Below are 19043 nucleotides of genomic sequence, written 5' to 3'. Positions count from 1 at the left end.
GGTCCCCGACAGCCACGCGGGCGCTCGGAAGGCCCCGTCCCACTTTGCCCCTCTCACGTGGAAACAAACACACGAGGTTGTTTCATCAAGAGATTTGTTTCATCAAGTTCCCATTTGCTTCTGGGCAAAATTGAGCAACTCGGAACCCAGCGTCCTAGATGGCGTCCACCGGGGTGGGGGAGGGGGCGGGGGTGTCCACGCCTGGGACTCCACTCTCCTGCCGCTCCTCGAATCCAGTGGGAATCCACGGTGGGAAAGGAGCAGTCCTCTGAGAAGACCCGGGAGGATTGTTTGGTCAGGAGGGCTGGGCTGCAAGGTGCCCGCTTCGTGGGTGGGAAGCCACATGTGTGTCATTCGGGAGAGTTCAGGGCAAAAGGCTGTGTTCAAAGGCTCTCTGGCAGGTGTCCCGTGCCCTGGCGGGCCGTCCTGTGCGGCCAGAGTGGACTGGCCGGTGTTGGCCGGACTCCAGAGGGCGGCCTCCCGGACCGCGGGGTCGATGGCCTTCGGGGGTGGGTCCGGTGGCCCCCAGAGGGCGAGGCGTCCTCTGGCCTCAGCTGCCCGGGGCTGCCTCCTGACCTTCTCTCTGGGGAAGGGGGGCACGAGGTCTCGGGCGGTGACCGTCTCTTGCCAGCCCTTCCGAGTCCGTCTGTGTCTGTCCCGCCTGTCGCGCGGCTGCGGGCGGCCGAGCGGGCACCGCGGCCGACTCCGGTGTCCGCGTCCCGCAGGCTGACGTGGTGCGATGGCGGCCCCGTCGGAAGGCGACGCTGCCTCCCTGCTGCCGGACCTGCCCGGGGGACCCCTGCAGGCCTATCGCGCCCGCGCCTCCTTCTGCTGGAAGGAGCTGGCGCTGTTCCTGGAAGGCGAGGACATGCTGCGCCTGAAGGTGAGGCTCTGGGCAGCATGCCGGGCATCTGGCTCGTGGGCACAGGGGGCCCTGCGGCCCCTAAGGACCCTAAACACCCTAGCTGGCCCCCGGCCTGGCCCGTGTCCTCGGAGGCCCCCCACCCCCACCCCGGGCGAACACAGGTTGGTTAAGCTTCTGAGGCCTCAGGTCCCCGTGCCCAAGGCCGGAGGGGCCTTCGTCCGCCCCGGGGTTGCAGGGGTCACCCGTGTCCCGCGGCACCAGTGGCCTCGGGAAGAGCCGGAGCGAGAGCGCGGCGCGTTGCCGTCCTTCGCCTTCGAGCCGGCCGTTCCCGTCTCCCGCATTTCCAGAAGAGCATCTTCTCGGCCCTGGAGGACGACCCCCTGTTTGCCCGCTCCCGCGGCCACGAGCTCTCCCTGGAGAAGCACCGAGAGCTGACCTTCCTCCGCTGCAAGCGGGTCTTGGGGCGCGCCCTCCTCCGCGTGGAGGACATGGTGCGGAACCCGCTGTCCGTGCTGACGCTGATCACCTGCCTGGGCACGTACGACTGGTCCCTGGCTCAGAAGTTCCTGCTGCACTTGCTGGTGAGTGGGCGGCGAGGAGGCCAAGGGGATCGAGCCCTTCACGCCCCACGTGAGGCGGGGGAGGGCGCCGTCCGGGGCCGGGCGGGAGGAGGAGGTGCAAGAGAGGGTCCTCAGCGCACGAGAGGCAGACGCTGCCCGCGGGGTGTGGCGGCGGCTGGTGTTTGCTCGCACGTAGGGTTTCGTGGGGTGTGTCTGTCTGGGGCAGGTTTCTTTAAGAGATCACTTTCTTGGGGCTTGAACTCGCGATGCTGAGACCAAGAGTCACGTGCTGTTTGTACCCACGGAGCCAGCCAGCCGTTGCTCTCTTAGGAGATTTCTAGAAACTAATATAGGAGGGACGCCTGGGGGGCTCAGTCAGTTGAGTGTCCGACTTCGGCTCAGGTCACGATCTCACAGTCTGTGAGTTCGAGCCCCGCGTCGGGCTCTGTGCTGACAGCTCGGAGCCTGGAGCCTGCTTCGGATTCTGTGTCTCCCTCTCTCTCTGCCCCTCCCCCTGCTGACACTCTGTCTCTGTCTCTGTCTCTCTCAAAAATAAAAAAATAATATAGGAAACAAAACCAGAGATTAGAATGTGTGGGCAGATCTTGTGATGTTTGAGGGAGAAGTCCAGCTTCTTCCAGCTGTGTGCAAATTTGCATACCTGAGTCCTCGACGGGAGTGCCATGCAGTGAAAACCCCAGAAGAGAAGGAGCTTTGGGGGACTCTTTTGCTTTTATGCCAAAAAAACTTAAAAGAACCCCCCCCCCAAAGCCAAAAACAAGAAGGGAAGGGAAAGCAGGTCTGGGGAGACGCCAGCGCCCCCCGCCGGCACACGGGTGGAGGTGGGGAGGTGTGTGTGGCTGGGTGGGATGTGTGGCCCGTGTGCACCCTTTTCCCTCCTCTCCCCTGTCCCCTGCCGTCTCCCCCTGTCTGTGGCCCCTGGGGACCTCCTGAAGGCATCTGAAGTGTGAAGTGCTTCTGCTGAGCATACCAGACACAGATTCCATTCCCCCCCCCCCCCCCCCCGCTTCCCTGCCACGAGTGTCAAAGCGCGTGTGGCTCCTGAGGCCCCGGGACCTCAGGACTCCTTGACTGCCACCGGTTTCTCTGATGATTCTATATTTTCAGGTTTTTGGATTCGCGATTTACAAGTCTGGTTCCGAAAGACATTTAGAATACCTTCCCAAGATCCTCAGGATGGAGGTGAGCTCAGAGTCCCGGCGGACCGTGAGCCCGTGGTCCCCAGATGTCTCTGCAAAGGGCCGCGTGCCAGAGGAGGTTCCGGGGGGCCGTGTGTGCCGAAACCCCAGCACCCGGTGCATTTAGCTTGTTGCCGTCGAAGCGAGGCCTTCCCTTTCCTTCCACGGCCCTGGCAAGGCGGCTGTCACCTCACCTACCCCTCCGTCCTCACAGGCTGGGGGACGTGGTGTCCCTAACACCCTGGTGGGTCAGGCGGGGGAGCGGGGATTTAGCGCTTTGACCTGGGGTTTTGTCCTTCAAGGAAGGACAGCAGCGGGTCCCTCCTGGAACCTTTCTTGCCTTACATTGTTTTGTGCTCCCGCGTTAGATTTTTGGATGTTTTGCTGTGACTGAAGTAAGTCACGGGAGTAACGCCAAGGCCATCAGAACGACCGCTCACTACGACCCCGCCACGGAGGTAGGCGTTACGTGCGCGTCGCGTGTGATGCGGTGTCCTTACGCCCAGAAACCCGTCTTTAGACACGCGTGCTTCTACTGTGCACACGGAGACCCCTCACCCGGGAGGGTGGCGGCTCCTGGGGGAGAGGTTCCTTTCTTTGTTCACCTGCCTGCTGGGGTTTGGACGCGACCCGGATCGTTTACAAAACCAACAGCGTGAAGAAGACTCTCCCCGGCGCTGGTCTTTGCTGGCTGCCCCTGCCCCCTGTGTGCGCCAGGCTCCGCCGGCCGGGGCCTGCCTCGTCCACTCCTGCCCCCGTGTCTGGCCCCTCCGGCCCCACTGCCCTCCTGCATCCCGTGGCCCACGTGCAGACGTGTGTGGCGTTTGCGCCGTTGGCCGCTGCCTCCCGTGTCCGCATCTCCGTCTAGCACGTCCCTGTGCAGGTGTCGGTCGCAGCACGGTGCGGTCGCGGGCTTTGTCCTCGCTCTCGGGAAGACACGTGTCCGCAAATGGGGTCATGATTTATCGGGTGGCTGGTGGCGCGGAGGGAAGGGAGGGCAGGGAGAGGATGGGGCGCACGGGTCGGGAAGCTTCCGCCCGTGGCCTCCGTGCTGTGCCGCTCCCACCCCCCGGCCCCTCTCCCACCGCCGGGTCAGTCTCGTCCGCTCCTCCGAGGACCGCGGTCCCCGCTGCTTGTTCTGCACCTGCCCTAGTGTTCCAGGAGCCCTTCGCCTGCCCCTTGTCGGTAGTGTGGTTTGCAAGAGTCCGTAACGGAAAGTAAAGCCCTGTGCTTGTGTATTTCCTTCTCATTCCTTCCTTCGTGCATTCAGTGATGTGGGCTCTGTGCACACTGTGTGCTGAGGGGCTGTGTGCCAGCAGAGCAGAGCCATGAAGCCGAGGGGGGCCGAGGCGGGGCAGGGCAGGGCCAAGGGGAAGGTGGTCGTGGTGCAGTGCCCGTGGTCCCGTGCACCGGAGAACGGCGGGCAGAGAGCCGTCAGCAACAGCCCTCTTGGGTTTTCTATTGGCCTTTCAGCCACCAGGTACCTCTATCCGAACCCAGGTTTTGCTGGCCCGGCCCCGTCTCTTTTCTCTGCCCTCTGGTGCCCAGGGCTCTCGGTGCTAAGTGGGGAGGCGGAGAGGGCAGATCCCACGTGGCCTGGGGGCCTGGGCGAAGCCTGGCCGTCCATGGGGCAGCCTGCTTCTGACCTGCTTCTTCTCGGCACCTGTACTTCAGTGAGCGTGACGTCGGAGCGGGGGAGATCGGGAGCCCGAAGTCCTCTGTGGGCCGCTGGTCGGGCACCTGCTATGTGCCGGGCACTGCTTTCAGGGACCGGGCAGCTAGCGGTGAACGTGACACGTGAATCTTTGCTCTGGGGGATCCCTCGTGCCGGAGCAGAGACACGGACGGACAGCCGGAAGAAGTTAGGTGTGCCAGGGGGCCATGGAGACTTGGAGGGGACGGTGGCGGTACGCCACATGCAGGGAGGACGCCTGCAGAGGGGGGAGCAGAGGGGGGACTCCAGTCCCCCATCCCCCCGCTTTTCTTCAGTGGGGCGTCAACATCTGCGAGGTAGTCACACGGTGCGCTTGGAGGCCATGACCCCGTGCACACCGCTGGGCGGCACGAGGGGGTTCCCCGTGTGCCCTTCACAGCTTCCCACCTGCGGGGAGAAGGACACCCGCGGGGTCTGCCCGCAGTGGCCTGCAGGTTACAGGGGAGGCAGCTCGCCGTCGGACTCTGGCTTTGTCCAGCTGTCAAGCCCCCCGCCCAACCCTGGAATCGCTCACAGGCTCCCCTACCCCACCCGACTCATGGACCCTCCCGGCCCCCAGCCAGGGCCCCCGCCCCGTGTCTCCCCTGCTCGTCTCCTGCCTTGCTGAATACCCGGCGAGCCTCCCGGCCCCTCCCGTGACCCCCGGCTTCACTCACCCTGATGTCTTGAGGTGCCTTGTGCTCCTGGGCACGTGGCCCTCATGGAGCTCGTAGGCGGGGGGAGACCGTGGGAAAAGAAGGTCTGTCGCTGGTCAGAGCCCAGGGGGGGTCAGGGAGGAGCGCACAGAGGAGGGGCCGCGGAAGACGAGCGTCGTGGTGACCGCTCCCTGGGCACCGGCCGGCTTCCGGAGAAGTTGGCGTATGTTTCATCGTCCGACCCCGGAGTGGTTTTCCGTACCGGTGTCTTCGTTAAGTCACAACACCCAGGGATCCGCTCCGTGTACGGGCCCCACCTCGTGCCACACGGGAGCTAAGGCGTTCGCTCGGTTCTGCTCTTCTTCGGGGACTTTGAGCAGAGAACGTGGGATTCTGCACGTGTTTGGCGTGTTCGTTGGAACTTGGACTACGGCTCTAACCTTCTTTTTCCCCTCGCGCAGGAGTTCATCCTACATTCCCCGGACTTCGAGGCCGCCAAATTCTGGGTCGGCAACATGGGCAAGACGGCCACCCACGCCGTGGTGTTTGCCCAGCTGTACACGCCCGGGGGCCGCTGCCACGGCCTGCACTCCTTCTTGGTGCAGGTGAGGGGGCTCTCGGCGGGGAGGTCTCACCCACGGGCGCTCGGCTTCACCGGCAGGCGCCTTCATCGCAGCTGGGGCCGGGGGCGCCCCTGGCTTCCAGTGAGCACACCGCAAGGACGCGGCGGACGCCCTGTAACGCACAGGACGGCCCGCCCACCCCCAAGAGGCAATTATCCGGCCCCTGATGGCGGTGGGCCGGGCTTGGTCAACCCTGGTCTAGACCTAAGGTCATCTGAGGCAGAGTCGTCCTGTTCCTCCGGTGGCCACGTCGCCATCTTTCCAGACACTCTTCGCAAACCTGGGCTTCCCGGCCCCGCCTTCCTGCGGTTCTGACCCAGCACGTCCGATGTGGGCTCCCGTGCCGACGTAAAGTCTGACTCCGGGGCCTTGACGTCTCCTGTTCCCGGGCCACACGCAGCAGCTACTGCCACGGGGGCGCCTGGGACCGATGGCCAGGCCTGGGCTTCCTGCCTCCCTGGTGGGGCCTGTCTCCCGACCGCCCGGGGCTGCTGCGGTGTCCCTGAACCCGGAGCTTCCGGAAGCTCCTCCGGGCCTTCCTGTCCCGGCCACCTGGATCCTGACCGAAGCCCCGCTGCCCTGCACCCCAACCCCACTCTGGCATTCTTGTTAAGACCTTCCGGGTGAGGGGCCTCTCGGAAGAGAAGAAAGTAAGCTGCGTCCCTTTGTCCTCATTGAGGTGAAATTCAAGTAATACGAAGTGAACCGAAATTCAGGGGCCTTTGGTGCCTTCCCAGTGTCGGGCATCCGCACCCGTGTCTAGTCCTAAAGCGTTTCCGTCTCCGGGAGGGCGCCCCGCACCCTTCATCGCCCCCCCCCGCCCCGGCAACCGCTTGCCTGCTCTCTGCCTCCACGGATTCGCCTGCACTGGACGTTCCACACGCAAGGAACCCTCCAACGTGAACCTCTGTGCCTCAGCCTGTTTTCTGAAGGCCATCCACGTTGTCAGAACGTGCTCAGTATGTGTTAGAACTTCCGTGCTTTTTAAGGGGGGCGATAAGCCTTCGTGTGGATGGACCGCAGTTCGTGCACCTGGTTGCTGATGGGCGTTCTGGCTGTTTCCACCTTGTTTCTGTCGTGAACGTTCATGAGCACCTGTCTGTCTGACCACGTGTTCTCCGTTCTCGGGGGTCCACACCCAGGAGCGCAAGTGCCGGGTCCTGGGGTGATTCCGTGTTTAACTGTTGGAGGAACTGCTGTACTGCTTTCCACGGTCCTGCCAATTTATACTCCCATCGGTAGTGCGTGAGGGTTCGGGTTTTCTCATATCCTCGCCAATACGTATCTTCCTTTTTTTCTTAAATACGCACACGAGTGGGCATGGTAGTATTTGTTTTTGTTTTTGTTTTTTAACATTTATTTATTTTGGAGAGAGACAGAGACAGGATGCGAGTGGGTTAGGGGCAGAGAGAGAGGGAGACGCAGAATCCGAAGCAGGCTCCAGGCTCCGAGCTGTCAGCACAGAGCCCGACGCGGGGCTTGAGCTCACGAGCGGTGAGATCATGACCTGAGCTGAAGTCGGACGCTCAACCGACTGAGCCCCCCAGGGGCCCCTGTTGTGCTTTTGATGTGCATTTCCTTTTCCTTTTTTTCTTTTTGGAGAGTGCGCACAGGGGAGAGGGGCAGAGGGAGAGAGAGAATCCCAAGCGGGCTCCACACTCAGCTCGGAGCCCGACGGGGGCGGGGGGGGGGGGGAAGGGGAGGCTCGATCCCACGACCCTGGGGTCATGACCTGAGCTGCAGTCAGGAGTCAGACGTTCCACCGACTGAGCCACCCAGGCGCCTCTGGATTCCCATTTTCTTCACGACCAGTAATGCTGAACATCTTTTCGTGTGCCAGTTGGCCACATGTATATTTTCTTTGCAGAAATGTCTGTTCAAGTCCCTTGCCCTGTGGAAATAAGCCAAGACCTCCCTTATGGGAAAGGCAAAGGTTGTGTGCTCGGAGCTGCCTGGAGGGGGAGGTTTGGCCACTGTCCCTTGGGAGGTTGGGGCAGTGACTGCGTCTGGCCGGGGGAGTGGGCTTGGTTTTCTCAGGCTGGTCCCGGGCTGGCAGCAGGACAAGAGGAGAAGCTGTTAGCTCCCCGCCGAGCTAAGTGACCCCATCTCTGACCGACCGTCACAGGCGTCTTGCTTGGCCGCCTGCACTGTTTGCTGTGGGTTGTGGGTCAGAGCTCCAGTGTCACTGGTCAGGAGGCCGTCCATCGGTGCCATACATTCAGTCTCTTTCAGTCTCTTTTCTTCTCTTTTTTTGAGTTTGTTTATTTTGAGAGAGAGAGAGAGAGAATGTGAGTGCGTGCAGGCAGGAGAGGAGCGGAGAGAGAGGATCCCAGGCAGGCTCTGCACCGTCAGCACCGAGCCCGGGGATCGTGACCTGAGCCGAAATCGGGAGTCGGATGCTCCACTGACTGAGCCCCCCAGGTGCCCTCGGTGCATTTCTGAAGTGGGCGGTTTGTCTCTGTTGTTGGGGTCTGAGAGCTCTCCACACGTCCCGGAGGCCTACCCCTTATCCGGTAGGTGGTTGTCTCCCATTCCGTAGGTCGTCTTCCCATTTTCTTGTTCGTGTCCTTGGAGGCGCAAAGGGTTTTAATTCCAGCCCCTTTTTCCCTTGTTGCTCGTGTCCTTATTTTCCAATTCACATCGGAGCCACTGTAGACCAGGTTCACCTCAGGCCGCCCCCTGCTGTTTCTGGGTGTGTGCGTTTGTACCCGACGTGAACTTCTAGGGGGAAACTGGCTAGCTTTCGGCCCTGTTCAGTCTTTCTGTGCCGTGGTCGAGAGCGCCGTGGTGTTTTAGACTCTACGCACCGTGCTCTAGGACTCAGCAGGACTGTGTCGTGCCTCCATCCAGGGGAGAATTTCTGAGGCCGAGTGTGCGTCAGGCCGGGGCTCGCGGGGGGTGGGGTGGGGCGGGGGGGGGGGGCGCTTCCCTGTCCCCGTGGAGGGAGAGAGCCTGAAAGGAGTGATCACAAGACTCTTGTAGGGTTGTGACGCACCTCACAGGTCACGGCCGATACGGCACGATTTGTCGCAGGTTGGTTCTATACCAGGCGGGGAGCCTTCGCAGATTGTGGCAATGTGATACGGAAATCCATGCGATCAGGTTTATTCGAGGAGTTTGACATTAATGCGTTCTGCCGTGGACTCAAGTCCGCCTCCTTTCCTTCACTGGGAGGTCAGTGCGGTATTTGGGGCCACCGCACCATCGTAGATTTCCCCGTGAACCGGAACCCACCCTGGCGGTATTTTTCTGTGCGATGACCCGAAACGCACTGGCTTGTTTTCTTTTAGTGCCTCTTCTCTCCATGTGCACTTTCTTACCAGCGATTTTCTATTTTAAAATGTTATAAAAGGGTAGCGCCTGAACTGTCACTGGGTCTTACCGAAGAGTCGGAAGGGGGAAGAGCGTTTGCATTGGGGGTTCAGCCTTTGTTGTCCCAAAAATACCGTTATCGTGATGATCAGTGTAGACAGAAGAGTGTTCCTCTAAAATAAAAGTTCCCAATAGTGCAGGCTCAGTATTCCCGCTCCCAGATGCTGTTGACCTTCGGGCTGGGTGATCCTTTTGGGGTGGGGCCGACCCGTGCGCTGGATGCCTGGGGCGCCCTCTGGGAGGGACAGCCGGCCGGCCTCAGGCGCCCTCGTCCCCGGCGGTCGGGGGGAGGGTGCCGGCTCACAGCGGGTGCGGAATCGCCCCCGTGAAGGTGTTTGGGGGGGACGCTCCGTGTCCCTGCATGGAGCTCGCACAGTGAGAACTGTCGGCTCGCCACACCTGTACTTAGGGAAGCGTGTTTACCCGTCGCCCAAAGCCAATCTGGGGGTGGTTCTCCCCCCGCACGTAGGTGCACGGCCATCTTGTCATTCGCTATAGCCCGGCGCCAGCCCTGTGGCCGACTTGAACATGACATGGGTGTTCCGGACGGCCTCCAGGCTGCGAGGACTCCTCAGCTGCTGGCCCGGCACCGTTGTAGCCAAATGGCACGAACCGGGGCCTTAAAACAGCAGGCGGTTACGGTCCTGGAGGCCGGGAGTCTGAGATCCGTGTCGAACCCCCCACCCCCCGCCAGGTTCTAGGGGACATCTTGTTCCTGCCTCGTCCCAGCCCCTGGTGGCCGCACCCTCTTCTCCCCACGTCCTTCCCTGCTCTGTCTCTTACAGGACACTTGTCATTGGATTTGGGGCCCAGCTGGGTCATCCGGGACCCCCTCGTCTCCAGATCCTTCACTTAATTACAGTCGCAAAGATCCCAGACGAGGTCACGTTTCTGAAGGGCACCACTTACCCCCTGCAGATACATGAAGGGAGCCCACGGCTTAGTCACCGGGGTTTTGTAACGTCTTCTTGAGATTTTTGTGTGGTCCTAACAGCTGCCGTTTGCGGCTTTCTGTGTCTCGTACAGATCCGGAACCCCAAGACCCTTCTTCCCATGCCGGGGGTGATGGTTGGCGACATAGGGAAGAAGCTTGGGCTGAATGGCATCGACAACGGGTGAGTGTGTGCCCGGCCCCGATGGCCGCAGTGTCCTCTGCAGGGTCATTAACCCGAGGGTGCTTGCTCGGCTCTCTGGTGCCTGCTGATTCCAGCTTGGGAGCCACCAGGACCCTCAGTGCTGTCCTCACCCTCCTGGCCGCCTGTGGGGCCAGGAAAGCGTGCTGGGACGCACACATCACCTGTCACTTGAGAGCTGTGTCACATACACACCCTGTGTCACACCTTCTCTCACATGCACACAGATCGTGTCCAATGCACCCTGTGTCCCACGTACCCCGTGTCATATACACATCGTGCTGCACACACTCTGGGGTCACACAGCCCCTGTCACGCCCACACCCGCGGGCTGGCCACCATCTGTTTCTGGAACAGATTTTGTGGTCCGCACATGCCCAGACGAGAGTGTGTGAGATTGTGCTTTCGGTCGAACTCCAGCAAATACTTGCACAAGTAGAAATGTGGCTCAGCCTTGTTCCAGCTCCTGTGGCACGACAGGGGAAGATTTTCCACTCCTTAAAAAGGGCGCTTGGAGTTTTCAGTCGTGCTCGAAGAAGCATTCCTCAGCTTTCAAGCAAGAAGCTGGAGCTCTCCGGGGGTGCTGGCGCTCAGTCTGCTCTTAAAAGGTGGATGGCTGCCCTCACTGCCTGGGGGGGGGGGTGCCCCCGTCTGGGCCTCATCTGGGCCCCCCGCGGCCTCCACCACGCCCGGTCGGAGCCACCCCACGAGGCCCGGACAAGGTGGCCGATCCCGGCAGGGCCTCAGAGTCTCCCAGCGGGGCCCGTCTGCTGCTCCCCTTCATCTCGTGCTCGGGGGGGGGCGGCCCGCGGAGGTTGGAGGTCCCCAGGGGCCGAGCATCCCTCACCTGCAGATCCCCTGGGCGCCTCCTAAGGAATTTGGGAGGGGGCCCCTCCTGCCCGCCCTGCGCATAGCCCCAGGGGTCCTGGAAGGCCGGCCTGGACGTGGGGAGTGGCGTAGAGATCAGCGGCACCCAGGGGACAGCATGTCACCTGCTGTCGGCCCGCCTCGTGGCTCTCTCAGCATCCGCCAGGTGCCAGGCCCGATGGCCCCGTCATAAGAGGGTGAATCGGACCCACAGAAACTGGCACCGAGAAGTAGGTGGCTGAGCAAGGATGTGGACAGCAGGCAGTCACTGCAGAGTGGGGCCGCCCTGCAGTGGTGCGAGGAGAGGGCCGGTACCCCCTGCAGGGGGGTGAGAGGAGAGTCCTGACCGGCCTCTGGAGGAGGTGGCGGGCTCTGAGGGCTGCCTGCGTGGGGACCACGGGAGAGCCTGGCCTGTTTGAGGGTCACGGCGGGCGCCCCCCGGCTCTCGGCAGGGCCCCTGTCTGAGGGCTCCCCACATCTCTCTGAGGGGCTGGGGGCTTGAAGGGACTTGTGCGGGGCGTCCCCGTTCCAGTCAGCATTTTGGAAAGGGCCGTGCTCCCGCGTGCAGGACAGACTGAGGACGTGGCCCGGCAGAGAGCCCAGCGGTGGTTGTGTCAGTGAGCCGGTCCGGAGGGGGTGGGCGCTAGACGAAGACGGACGGAGGGAGGAGGTGGCCAGGACCCTGCTTGGGTGGAACTGGCGCCCTGCTCCCCTCTGGCTCGATGACGCCATGCTTTAAACCGCCGTCTCCCGTGGGTGAGCCAGAGAGTGTTCTGGATGGCACTCAAAGTGCTCTTGGTCTTGAGATCGGTCACCGTGGGAGCTCTCGGTATTCACAAGGTGGTTTGGGGTTTTTGTTCGGGTTATGGAACATCCAGTCCTCTGCCTGACCTTGTCCCTTAGACAAGGGAATAGGCTTTCCCAACCTGACAGCCATAAAAAATAGCTTCCCTGGGGTGCCTGGGTGGCACAGTCGGTTAAGCGTCCGACTTCAGCCAGGTCACGATCTCGCGGTCCGTTGGTTCGAGCCCCGCGTCAGGCTCTGGGCTGATGGCTCGGAGCCTGGAGCCTGTTTCCGATTCTGTGTCTCCCTCTCTCTCTGCCCCTCCCCCGTTCATGCTCTGTCTCTCTCTGTCCCAAAACTAAATAAAAAATGTTGAAAAAAAAAGTTAAAAAAAAAAAAAATAGCTTCCCTAAGTGACGTGGGAGTGAGTTGGCTCTTCTCAGCGTTTCGGAAGAAACGGATTTGTTTGCTTTTGGATCACTGATACAGTAACGGTGTTCTTTTGTGTCACACGAGAGGTCAAAACCTTAGTTTGTTGATTTTTCACATCGTATCGTGGATTCTGGTATGAAATTGAAGGGTGAGAACCTGAAAAAAGTCAGTTGTCTCCTTTTTTCTTGACCGACCAGCTTTGTCCCAGCGGCGTCAGGAACCTGGCTCGTGATTCCCAGTATGTGGCCATTGTTTTGGCCCAGAGCCCCGCCTCACGCACACCACATTTTTTCATTTAACCTTTTTAAAAAATCATTTTCTTGGGGCGCCTGGGTGGCTCAGTCGGTTAAGCGGCCGACTTGGGCTCAGGTCACGATCTCGCGGTCTGTGAGTTCGAGCCCCACGTCAGGCTCTGTGCTGACAGCTCGGAGCCTGGAGCCTGTTTCAGATTCTGTGTCTCCCTCTCTCTGACCCTCCCCCATTCATGCTCTGTCTCTCTCTGTCTCAAAAATAAATAAACATTAAAAAAATTTAAAAAGAAAAAAAAAACATTTTCTTTTAATGTTTACTTACTTTTGAGACAGAGACAGTAAGAGCAGGAGAGGAGCAGAGAGAGACGGAGACAGGATCCAAAGCAGGCTCCAGGCTCTGAGCCATCAGCACAGAGTCCGACTCGGGGCTCGAACTGTGAGATTGTGACCCGAGCCGAAGTCAGACACTTAAGCGACTGAGCCACCATGCAGCCTCTATTGAAGCTTTTTAGCTAGAAAAACTCGTTGAAATTTCCTGTCTCTGTTATCTTCTCCCATTTTCTTTTTCTTTGGGGGATTGGCACCCTTTTGGCTTTCCTTTGCCCTTACTTGACTGGGTTTCTGGAAGGAGAGGAGACTGATGCCAGGGCCAGAGCCCCGTGTCACCAGAAGTCCTGCCGTATCTCCCCACAGATTTGCCATGTTCCACAAGGTGAGAATTCCTCGCCGAGCCCTCCTGAACCAGACTGGAGACGTCACCCCCGAGGGTACCTACGTCACCCCCTTTAAGGTACAGGTGTCTCCAGGTGGGGAAGCTCGTGGGTGGAAGGCCCTCTGCTGCACAGGACGCTCCCGGGGCTTGCCCGGAGACCCGCCCCAGCTGGGTTGGCCAGTGGCAAACCCCGCTCGGTTCAGGTTCCAGTGTCACCAACAAGGAAGGCGGCACTTGGGTCCCCTGCACCCCCAGGGCATGATGCCAGACGCTGCTCACCCCCCCAGCCCTCCAGGGCTGCTCAGGGAGGCTGCCCCCTGCTGGTGCTGTTCCCCCAAAGGGTTTAAGGGCGTGTGGCGGCCATCCCAAATGGGGGTGACAGTGTTCTCTGGTGTCCGGGGCTCACCACATCCCGGAGTCCTTTGAGTGATAGACACACGATGGTCACGGACACACTGGAGCAGTTGGTCGCCTCCCGGTGTCTGAGGTCAGGTGGGCCCGTTGGAGGAGGACTCTGTCCAAGGACACGCACTGCCTGACTGGAGTCGGGACGGCAGGATTGGAAGGAAGCGTGGCACGGGCGCTAGGGACGAGAAGTCAGCACGACACCAGAGTCTCTTCGAAACAGAAAGAGTAACATCAACCGTTCGCTAGACGCTAACCAGACGGCGAAGGAACGGAAGGCACACGAGGAGGGGACGAACGGAGCAGGTGCGGGTCAGAGGCTGGGAGGCCCGAGGGAGGGGTCCGCGGAAGGCGCAGCAGAGGCCAAAGCAGCGCGAGAGGAGGCAAGTGTGGGAGCAGCAGGGGCGAGGAGCGTCCGAGGACGGGGAGAAGACCTGACCGAGGGCCCGTGCAGCACCAGGGACGAGTCACGGGAGCTCACGCGTCAGACACGCCGCAGAGACATGAGAACGTTTCCCAGAGATGCGCCCGGGATCTCGGGAGAGGGCGCAGCTCTGGCTCCCACGGAGCGAAGCTCCCCGAGCCTCCGGGTTTCTGCGTGCGAGGAGGCGGCGGGGTGACCCCCAAGGTGTCGTGCGTGTGTGGGGTGTGGGGAACGCCCTCCGGCAGGCGCAGGCTCGCGAGGTGGCCACGCCGGTTCCACCGTGGGTGTGACTGCGGAAGAAAAGTCTAAAGAATGAAAGAAGCGAAGCCGGGAGAGGCGGCAAGAGGTGAGGGAGGTCGGGGTGCCCGGAGGAGTTAAGACTGGCAGCGGGATGTGCCCACGGCACCGCCACTGTGGGGCACGGTGCCCGGGGCCCTGAGGTCTGCGGCGGATTGACACGGTGCCCGTGAGGCCGTTACCTGTCGTGAAAGAACACGTGAAAGGACGCCATCAGGAAGGTCGTCTTCCGCGGGGAGGGAGGATTCTGGGGCACCGGGGGTCACGGGAACGGGACGCTGGCACCAAGTGGCGACGCCTCGGCGCTGGGTCCCTTCTTCGTGCCGGGCGTGGCTAAGCCTTGGGGGGCTCCGGGCGGCTGGGGGTGGCGCCCTGTGGGGCACTCATCCCTCCTCCTGCAGCCGGAGGGTCCCTGCTGGGGGCCTTATGACACCTGCGCCTCCGCAGCCCGGCCCGCCCGGCGGTCCTGGCCTGTGGGTGCACGGCGGGGGGTGCCCAGGGAACCATCGGGCACGGCCGTCTGCATGCTGCTGTCCCCGAGGCCGCCGGGAGTCCCGCTCGCGCTCACCACGTGTGCTTTCTCTGTAGGACGCCAAGCAGCGCTTCGGGGCGTCCCTGAACAACCTCTCCATGGGTCGGGCCATCATCGTGGCCATGTCCGTGGTGAACTTAAAGCTGGCCGTTTCCATAGCCCTTCGTTTCTCAGCCACGCGGCGTCAGTTCGGGCCGACAGACGAGGAGGAGGTACCGGTGCTCGAGTATCAGACGCAGGTACGGCTGTGGCGGGCGTCCCGGCCTGTCCCTCCTGTCGCGGGGGCACCTGCGGGTCTCTGAGCCGCTGCGCTCTGGCTGCTGGGGGGCCGTCAGACCCCGTCAGGCAACGGTCAGGGCAACTGACGGGAAGGAGCCTGGCCGCTGGGCAGGAGGCTTCTCGAACCTGGGTTTTCGGGAAAAGGCGTGTGTGCGGTAGCCCGAATGAGGCCCTTGGAAGAAGCGTGTGCTGGTGAGGCTCCCGCGTGGTTGCGCGCAAAGCCTCCGCGGGGTCCGGCGGTGGCGGCTCGTCCCGGGCCCCACTCTCTGGCTCCCTCACCACGTCCCAAAGAAGCGACCCCGCGGGAACAATCCGCCGTGGCAGCCGGGCGCTCGGGCCGTTTGTGGTGACAGCATTTAGAGTAGCGGGAGGGATGCTCGTCCGGCCCGTCCTTGGGGACGAGGCGGCCTGGATGCCAAAGGGGGCGCGGTTTTATCCCGGGAGCACGCGGTGCTTGTGCGGTATCCGCCCTTCTCCCGCCCGGCCTCCACGCTTCTCACACGCCTTCCTGGCGCACTTGGCCTTCACCGGGTGGGGCGCAGTTCCCAGTTCACAGGTGGGGGCATCGAGGATCAGACAGGGGGCTCCTCTCCGAGTCCGGCAGCGAAGCCCGGCCCTGTCTCGGGCCAAGCACTGTGGAAACGCAGGGGTGTTTGAGGGAGAGCCTGAGGGAACCGTAAGAGAATCTCTGTTTCTTCTCCCGCTTCTCACCGTGGCCGCGTGCCTGTTTTAGTAATAAGCAAACGAGGAGAAGCAGAATGTCTGTGGCACACGCCGTTCCTTCCCCCGCGAGCCCCGTGGCCTTTGCGAGGTCAGCGCACCCGACTGCTGGTCATCGAGGGTGAATCACGGTCCGGGAGCCCACTCGGGCCACTACGCTCGGGCTCCACCCTGCTGGCCGCGTGCCCTTGGGCAGGGCCGCCTTGTGCCGCCTTCCCGGGGTCTGGGTTCCTCACGGACCAGAACCGATGATGACACCTCCTCGTGGGGTGGCTATGAGGATTAAACGCCCGAGTCCACGGAGAGCGGTTGGCAGGATGTGTGGCCCTCTGTTCCGTAAGCGGTAGGCGGGGGTGGTGCCCGTTTGCCGGGTCCTTTCCCGCTTTTTCCTCCACGCCCTTCCAGCCGTGTGGCGCTGGGCGTGCAGAGACCCCCTCCCTGCCCGGGCGGACTCCTGGCCCCCTGTGGGCCTCACTTTCCCAGGTGGCTGAGGGGTCATCACTTGGTCCCTGGCGGGCATTCAAAGCCCAAGCGATCACCTGTGCAGCCCGGCGTGGCAGGGGGGCCGATAGTCACCCTCCTGGCGGTCCCGTTGGTGAGACCCCTGAACCTGGTACACGAAGAGCACCTTTGAGTGAGGCTGAGTTGGGTTCCCTGCGAGCGGCCGGGGGGGGGGGTGGGGGGTCCCTGAGGGGGTTGCTGGGTTCCCTACAAGGCAGGGGTGCGTTTTCTGAGGAGTTGGTTCCCTACGAAGGGAGGGGTGCTGTCTCTGCCTGGGGGGGGGGCTCTCTGCCAAGGGGGGTGGGTTCAGGAGGAGGAGGGTGTTTTCTGCGAGCGGGGGCGGGCTCTGTGGGAGGACCGTGCTGTGTTAACGTGAGCGTCTCGTCGATTTTAGCGATGGCGCTTACTTCCCTACCTGGCGGCTGTGTATGCCTTAGACCACTTTTCCAAATGGCTCTTCCTGAACTTGGCGGAGTTTCAGCAAGGCCTCATGGGAACGGACCGCAGCACCAGGCAGGTGAGAGGCGATTCTCTTTTCTCCGCGGTGTTGAACCTCATTAGCTGTCGCCGAGGTTGAACGGCACACATCAACCCGTCTTCCCGAACGACATCTGTCCGTCCGTGGCGGCCTCGTGGGGCGAACGTGAGGCGTGTCCTTAGCCGTGCCCCGCCCCCCCGCTCAGGACCCCCAGAATCCTCGCTGTGGTGTGGACCGTTCGGGTGTGCATCCGTATTCCTGCTCCTCAAGGACGGGCTGACGTGACTCCTAATTCCAGTCCGTGAGCTCAGCTGGCCTTCTGCTTTTGAAAACATGATGAGTTTGCACAATCCACATTACCGGCCCCTCAGTAGATTTCACGGCTCCGATCCTTTCGTAAACAATCCTGCAAAGGCTGAATCCAGCTGACTGGATTTGAACGGACAGTCAAGGATTTATGCCAGATTTGAGCGTTCGCTGAGCTCAGGCACTGTGTAAAGTCATCCTTGGCTGATTCCTGTGTAAACAGTTTACGACGGACTTTCCATAGTCCCTCACGTTGCCTCCCGGGCACGAGTGAAATGTGAATCACGAGAAAACAGGTTTGAAAACAGGTCAGAAATCCTGCCGATCGGTGTGAAGTCCAACACCCTAAAAAGCCTGTACCAAATTAGCACGTTTTGGAATATTCAGCGTAAACATCCGGGAGTCGGGAGGCGGCCAGCAGGGTGCACTGCGCGGCAAAGTACAGGCCCTGGGAGCACGGGGATGAGTCACTGAAGCTTCTGCAGCCGACATTGGACTCATCCCGTTCGTAACGTTAGGGTGATCACGCTTTATTCTTTCCAAAACCCAGCGGTTTAACCGGCGCACGGCAGGGCCTGGGAGTGGCCCTGACGTTTTCAAGTTGAAAACATTGGCAAAACGGACCATCTCATTTAGCGGGGGTGTGTGTTCATCTCTCTTGTTTCTATGAAACGTCAGGTAGAAGCAAAGGGTGAGATCCGCCCCGAGACGCTGGCCGGGACACCCTTACGGAGACGACTGTGGCTCCCTGTCACCCACGCTGTCTCCTGGGCCCCGGGCCCGCCCGCCCCTCTCCTCAGAGGGGCGCACCCTCCCCACCCCGCCTTCGGTTCTTCCTTCCTCCGCGAGTGCTCCGCTTCAGGTTCACGAGCTTCACGGGAAGTGAGCCGTGATGGACTCCTTGCTTCTGTGCTTTGCGTCTGTGATCACCCTTATGCCCCCGGCGTCTATTTGCTGCACAGAGCCCCGGTCCATCTGCTCGTTGCCATGGAACTGTCTGTACCACAGTGTAGCCACTCGGAGGTGAACCCCCCTTTTCAGGTTAAGGTGGTTTTTTGTTTTTTCCTTTGTCCCGCAGCTGTCACGTGTCTTAGATTAGACTAGAGGGGACGTGAGCCTTCGACGCTAGGGGCGAACTGACCTCTGACCTCTGGTCATCTCTTGATGAAAAGAGGTCAGCCTCTTTTCATCTCTTCTTGTCGATTCCCTCTCCCAAGGCAGAGCTCGGACGTGAGATCCACGCCTTGGTGTCGGGCAGCAAGCCCCTGGCTTCGTGGACCGCGCAGCGGGGAATTCAGGAATGCCGGGAGGCGTGCGGAGGACACGGCTATCTGGCGGGTAGGTCTTGAGAGGCATGACGGTTTCCCGTCCGTAGCCCTCCTTTTGACTCAAGGGGTCTGCAGACTGCAGCCAGGCGCCCAAAGTCAGCCACCGCCGGTTTTTGTGAATCAAGTTTCATCGGCACGTGGCCACACCCGTCCGTCCATGGGTTTCCTGTTGCCGCATTCGCACGACGAACGGAGTCGCGTCGTCTGCGTCGAGCCTGAGATCAGGCTCAGCGTCTGGCCTTTTCCAAAGCAAGTTTGCCGACCCCCTGGCCTAGACACGTCCCTGCGCTCTCCGAGGCCTCATGTTCCCACGTCTGAGGAGAGATGGTATGAAGGGCCCGCCGACAACCAGAGCAGAAAGCACGTGATCCGTTTGTTGAGTCGTGACTTTTCGGCGACTGACCTGGCAGTAAACCAACAGCGGACTTTGTTCTGGTGAAAAATTCTCAAACGTAGGAAAAGAGAGTTTTTCTTGGCATTGGCTGTCGTTTGGGCAGCTGGTGTGTGGTAAAGAGAGCAGGCAGCCGACAGCCTCTGACCAGCTCCTGCCCTGCCAGTCACGAGCCGCGCGGCCACGGGCCCGCCAGCTAGCCTTGCTGCGCCTCAGTTTCCCTACCTACGAACCA

General features: G+C 61.4%; 1 protein-coding gene across 3 annotated transcripts in view; it reads left to right on the top strand.

Annotated features, from left to right (window-relative positions):
• The window catches only part of ACOX3 (acyl-CoA oxidase 3, pristanoyl), a 42760-nt gene that overhangs the window by 5767 nt on the left and 17950 nt on the right, over window positions 1–19043 (top strand). For all 3 annotated transcript variants that reach the window (XM_058723201.1, XM_058723199.1, XM_058723200.1), the window contains exons 2-11: window positions 726–883; window positions 1213–1446; window positions 2554–2628; window positions 2993–3082; window positions 5435–5578; window positions 9995–10083; window positions 13129–13225; window positions 14862–15044; window positions 16700–16822; window positions 18307–18427. In XM_058723201.1, coding sequence (XP_058579184.1) covers window positions 740–883; window positions 1213–1446; window positions 2554–2628; window positions 2993–3082; window positions 5435–5578; window positions 9995–10083; window positions 13129–13225; window positions 14862–15044; window positions 16700–16822; window positions 18307–18427 — 1300 coding nt within the window. In that variant the 5' untranslated portion in view covers window positions 726–739. The remainder of the gene's footprint in view (window positions 1–725; window positions 884–1212; window positions 1447–2553; window positions 2629–2992; window positions 3083–5434; window positions 5579–9994; window positions 10084–13128; window positions 13226–14861; window positions 15045–16699; window positions 16823–18306; window positions 18428–19043) is intronic.

This window comes from Neofelis nebulosa, chromosome 3 (assembly GCF_028018385.1).
Source record: "Neofelis nebulosa isolate mNeoNeb1 chromosome 3, mNeoNeb1.pri, whole genome shotgun sequence".
NCBI classification, from domain to species: domain Eukaryota; kingdom Metazoa; phylum Chordata; class Mammalia; order Carnivora; family Felidae; genus Neofelis; species Neofelis nebulosa.
Note: the sequence above shows the minus strand (reverse complement) of the source record. Positions and strands in the feature narration are given on the sequence as shown.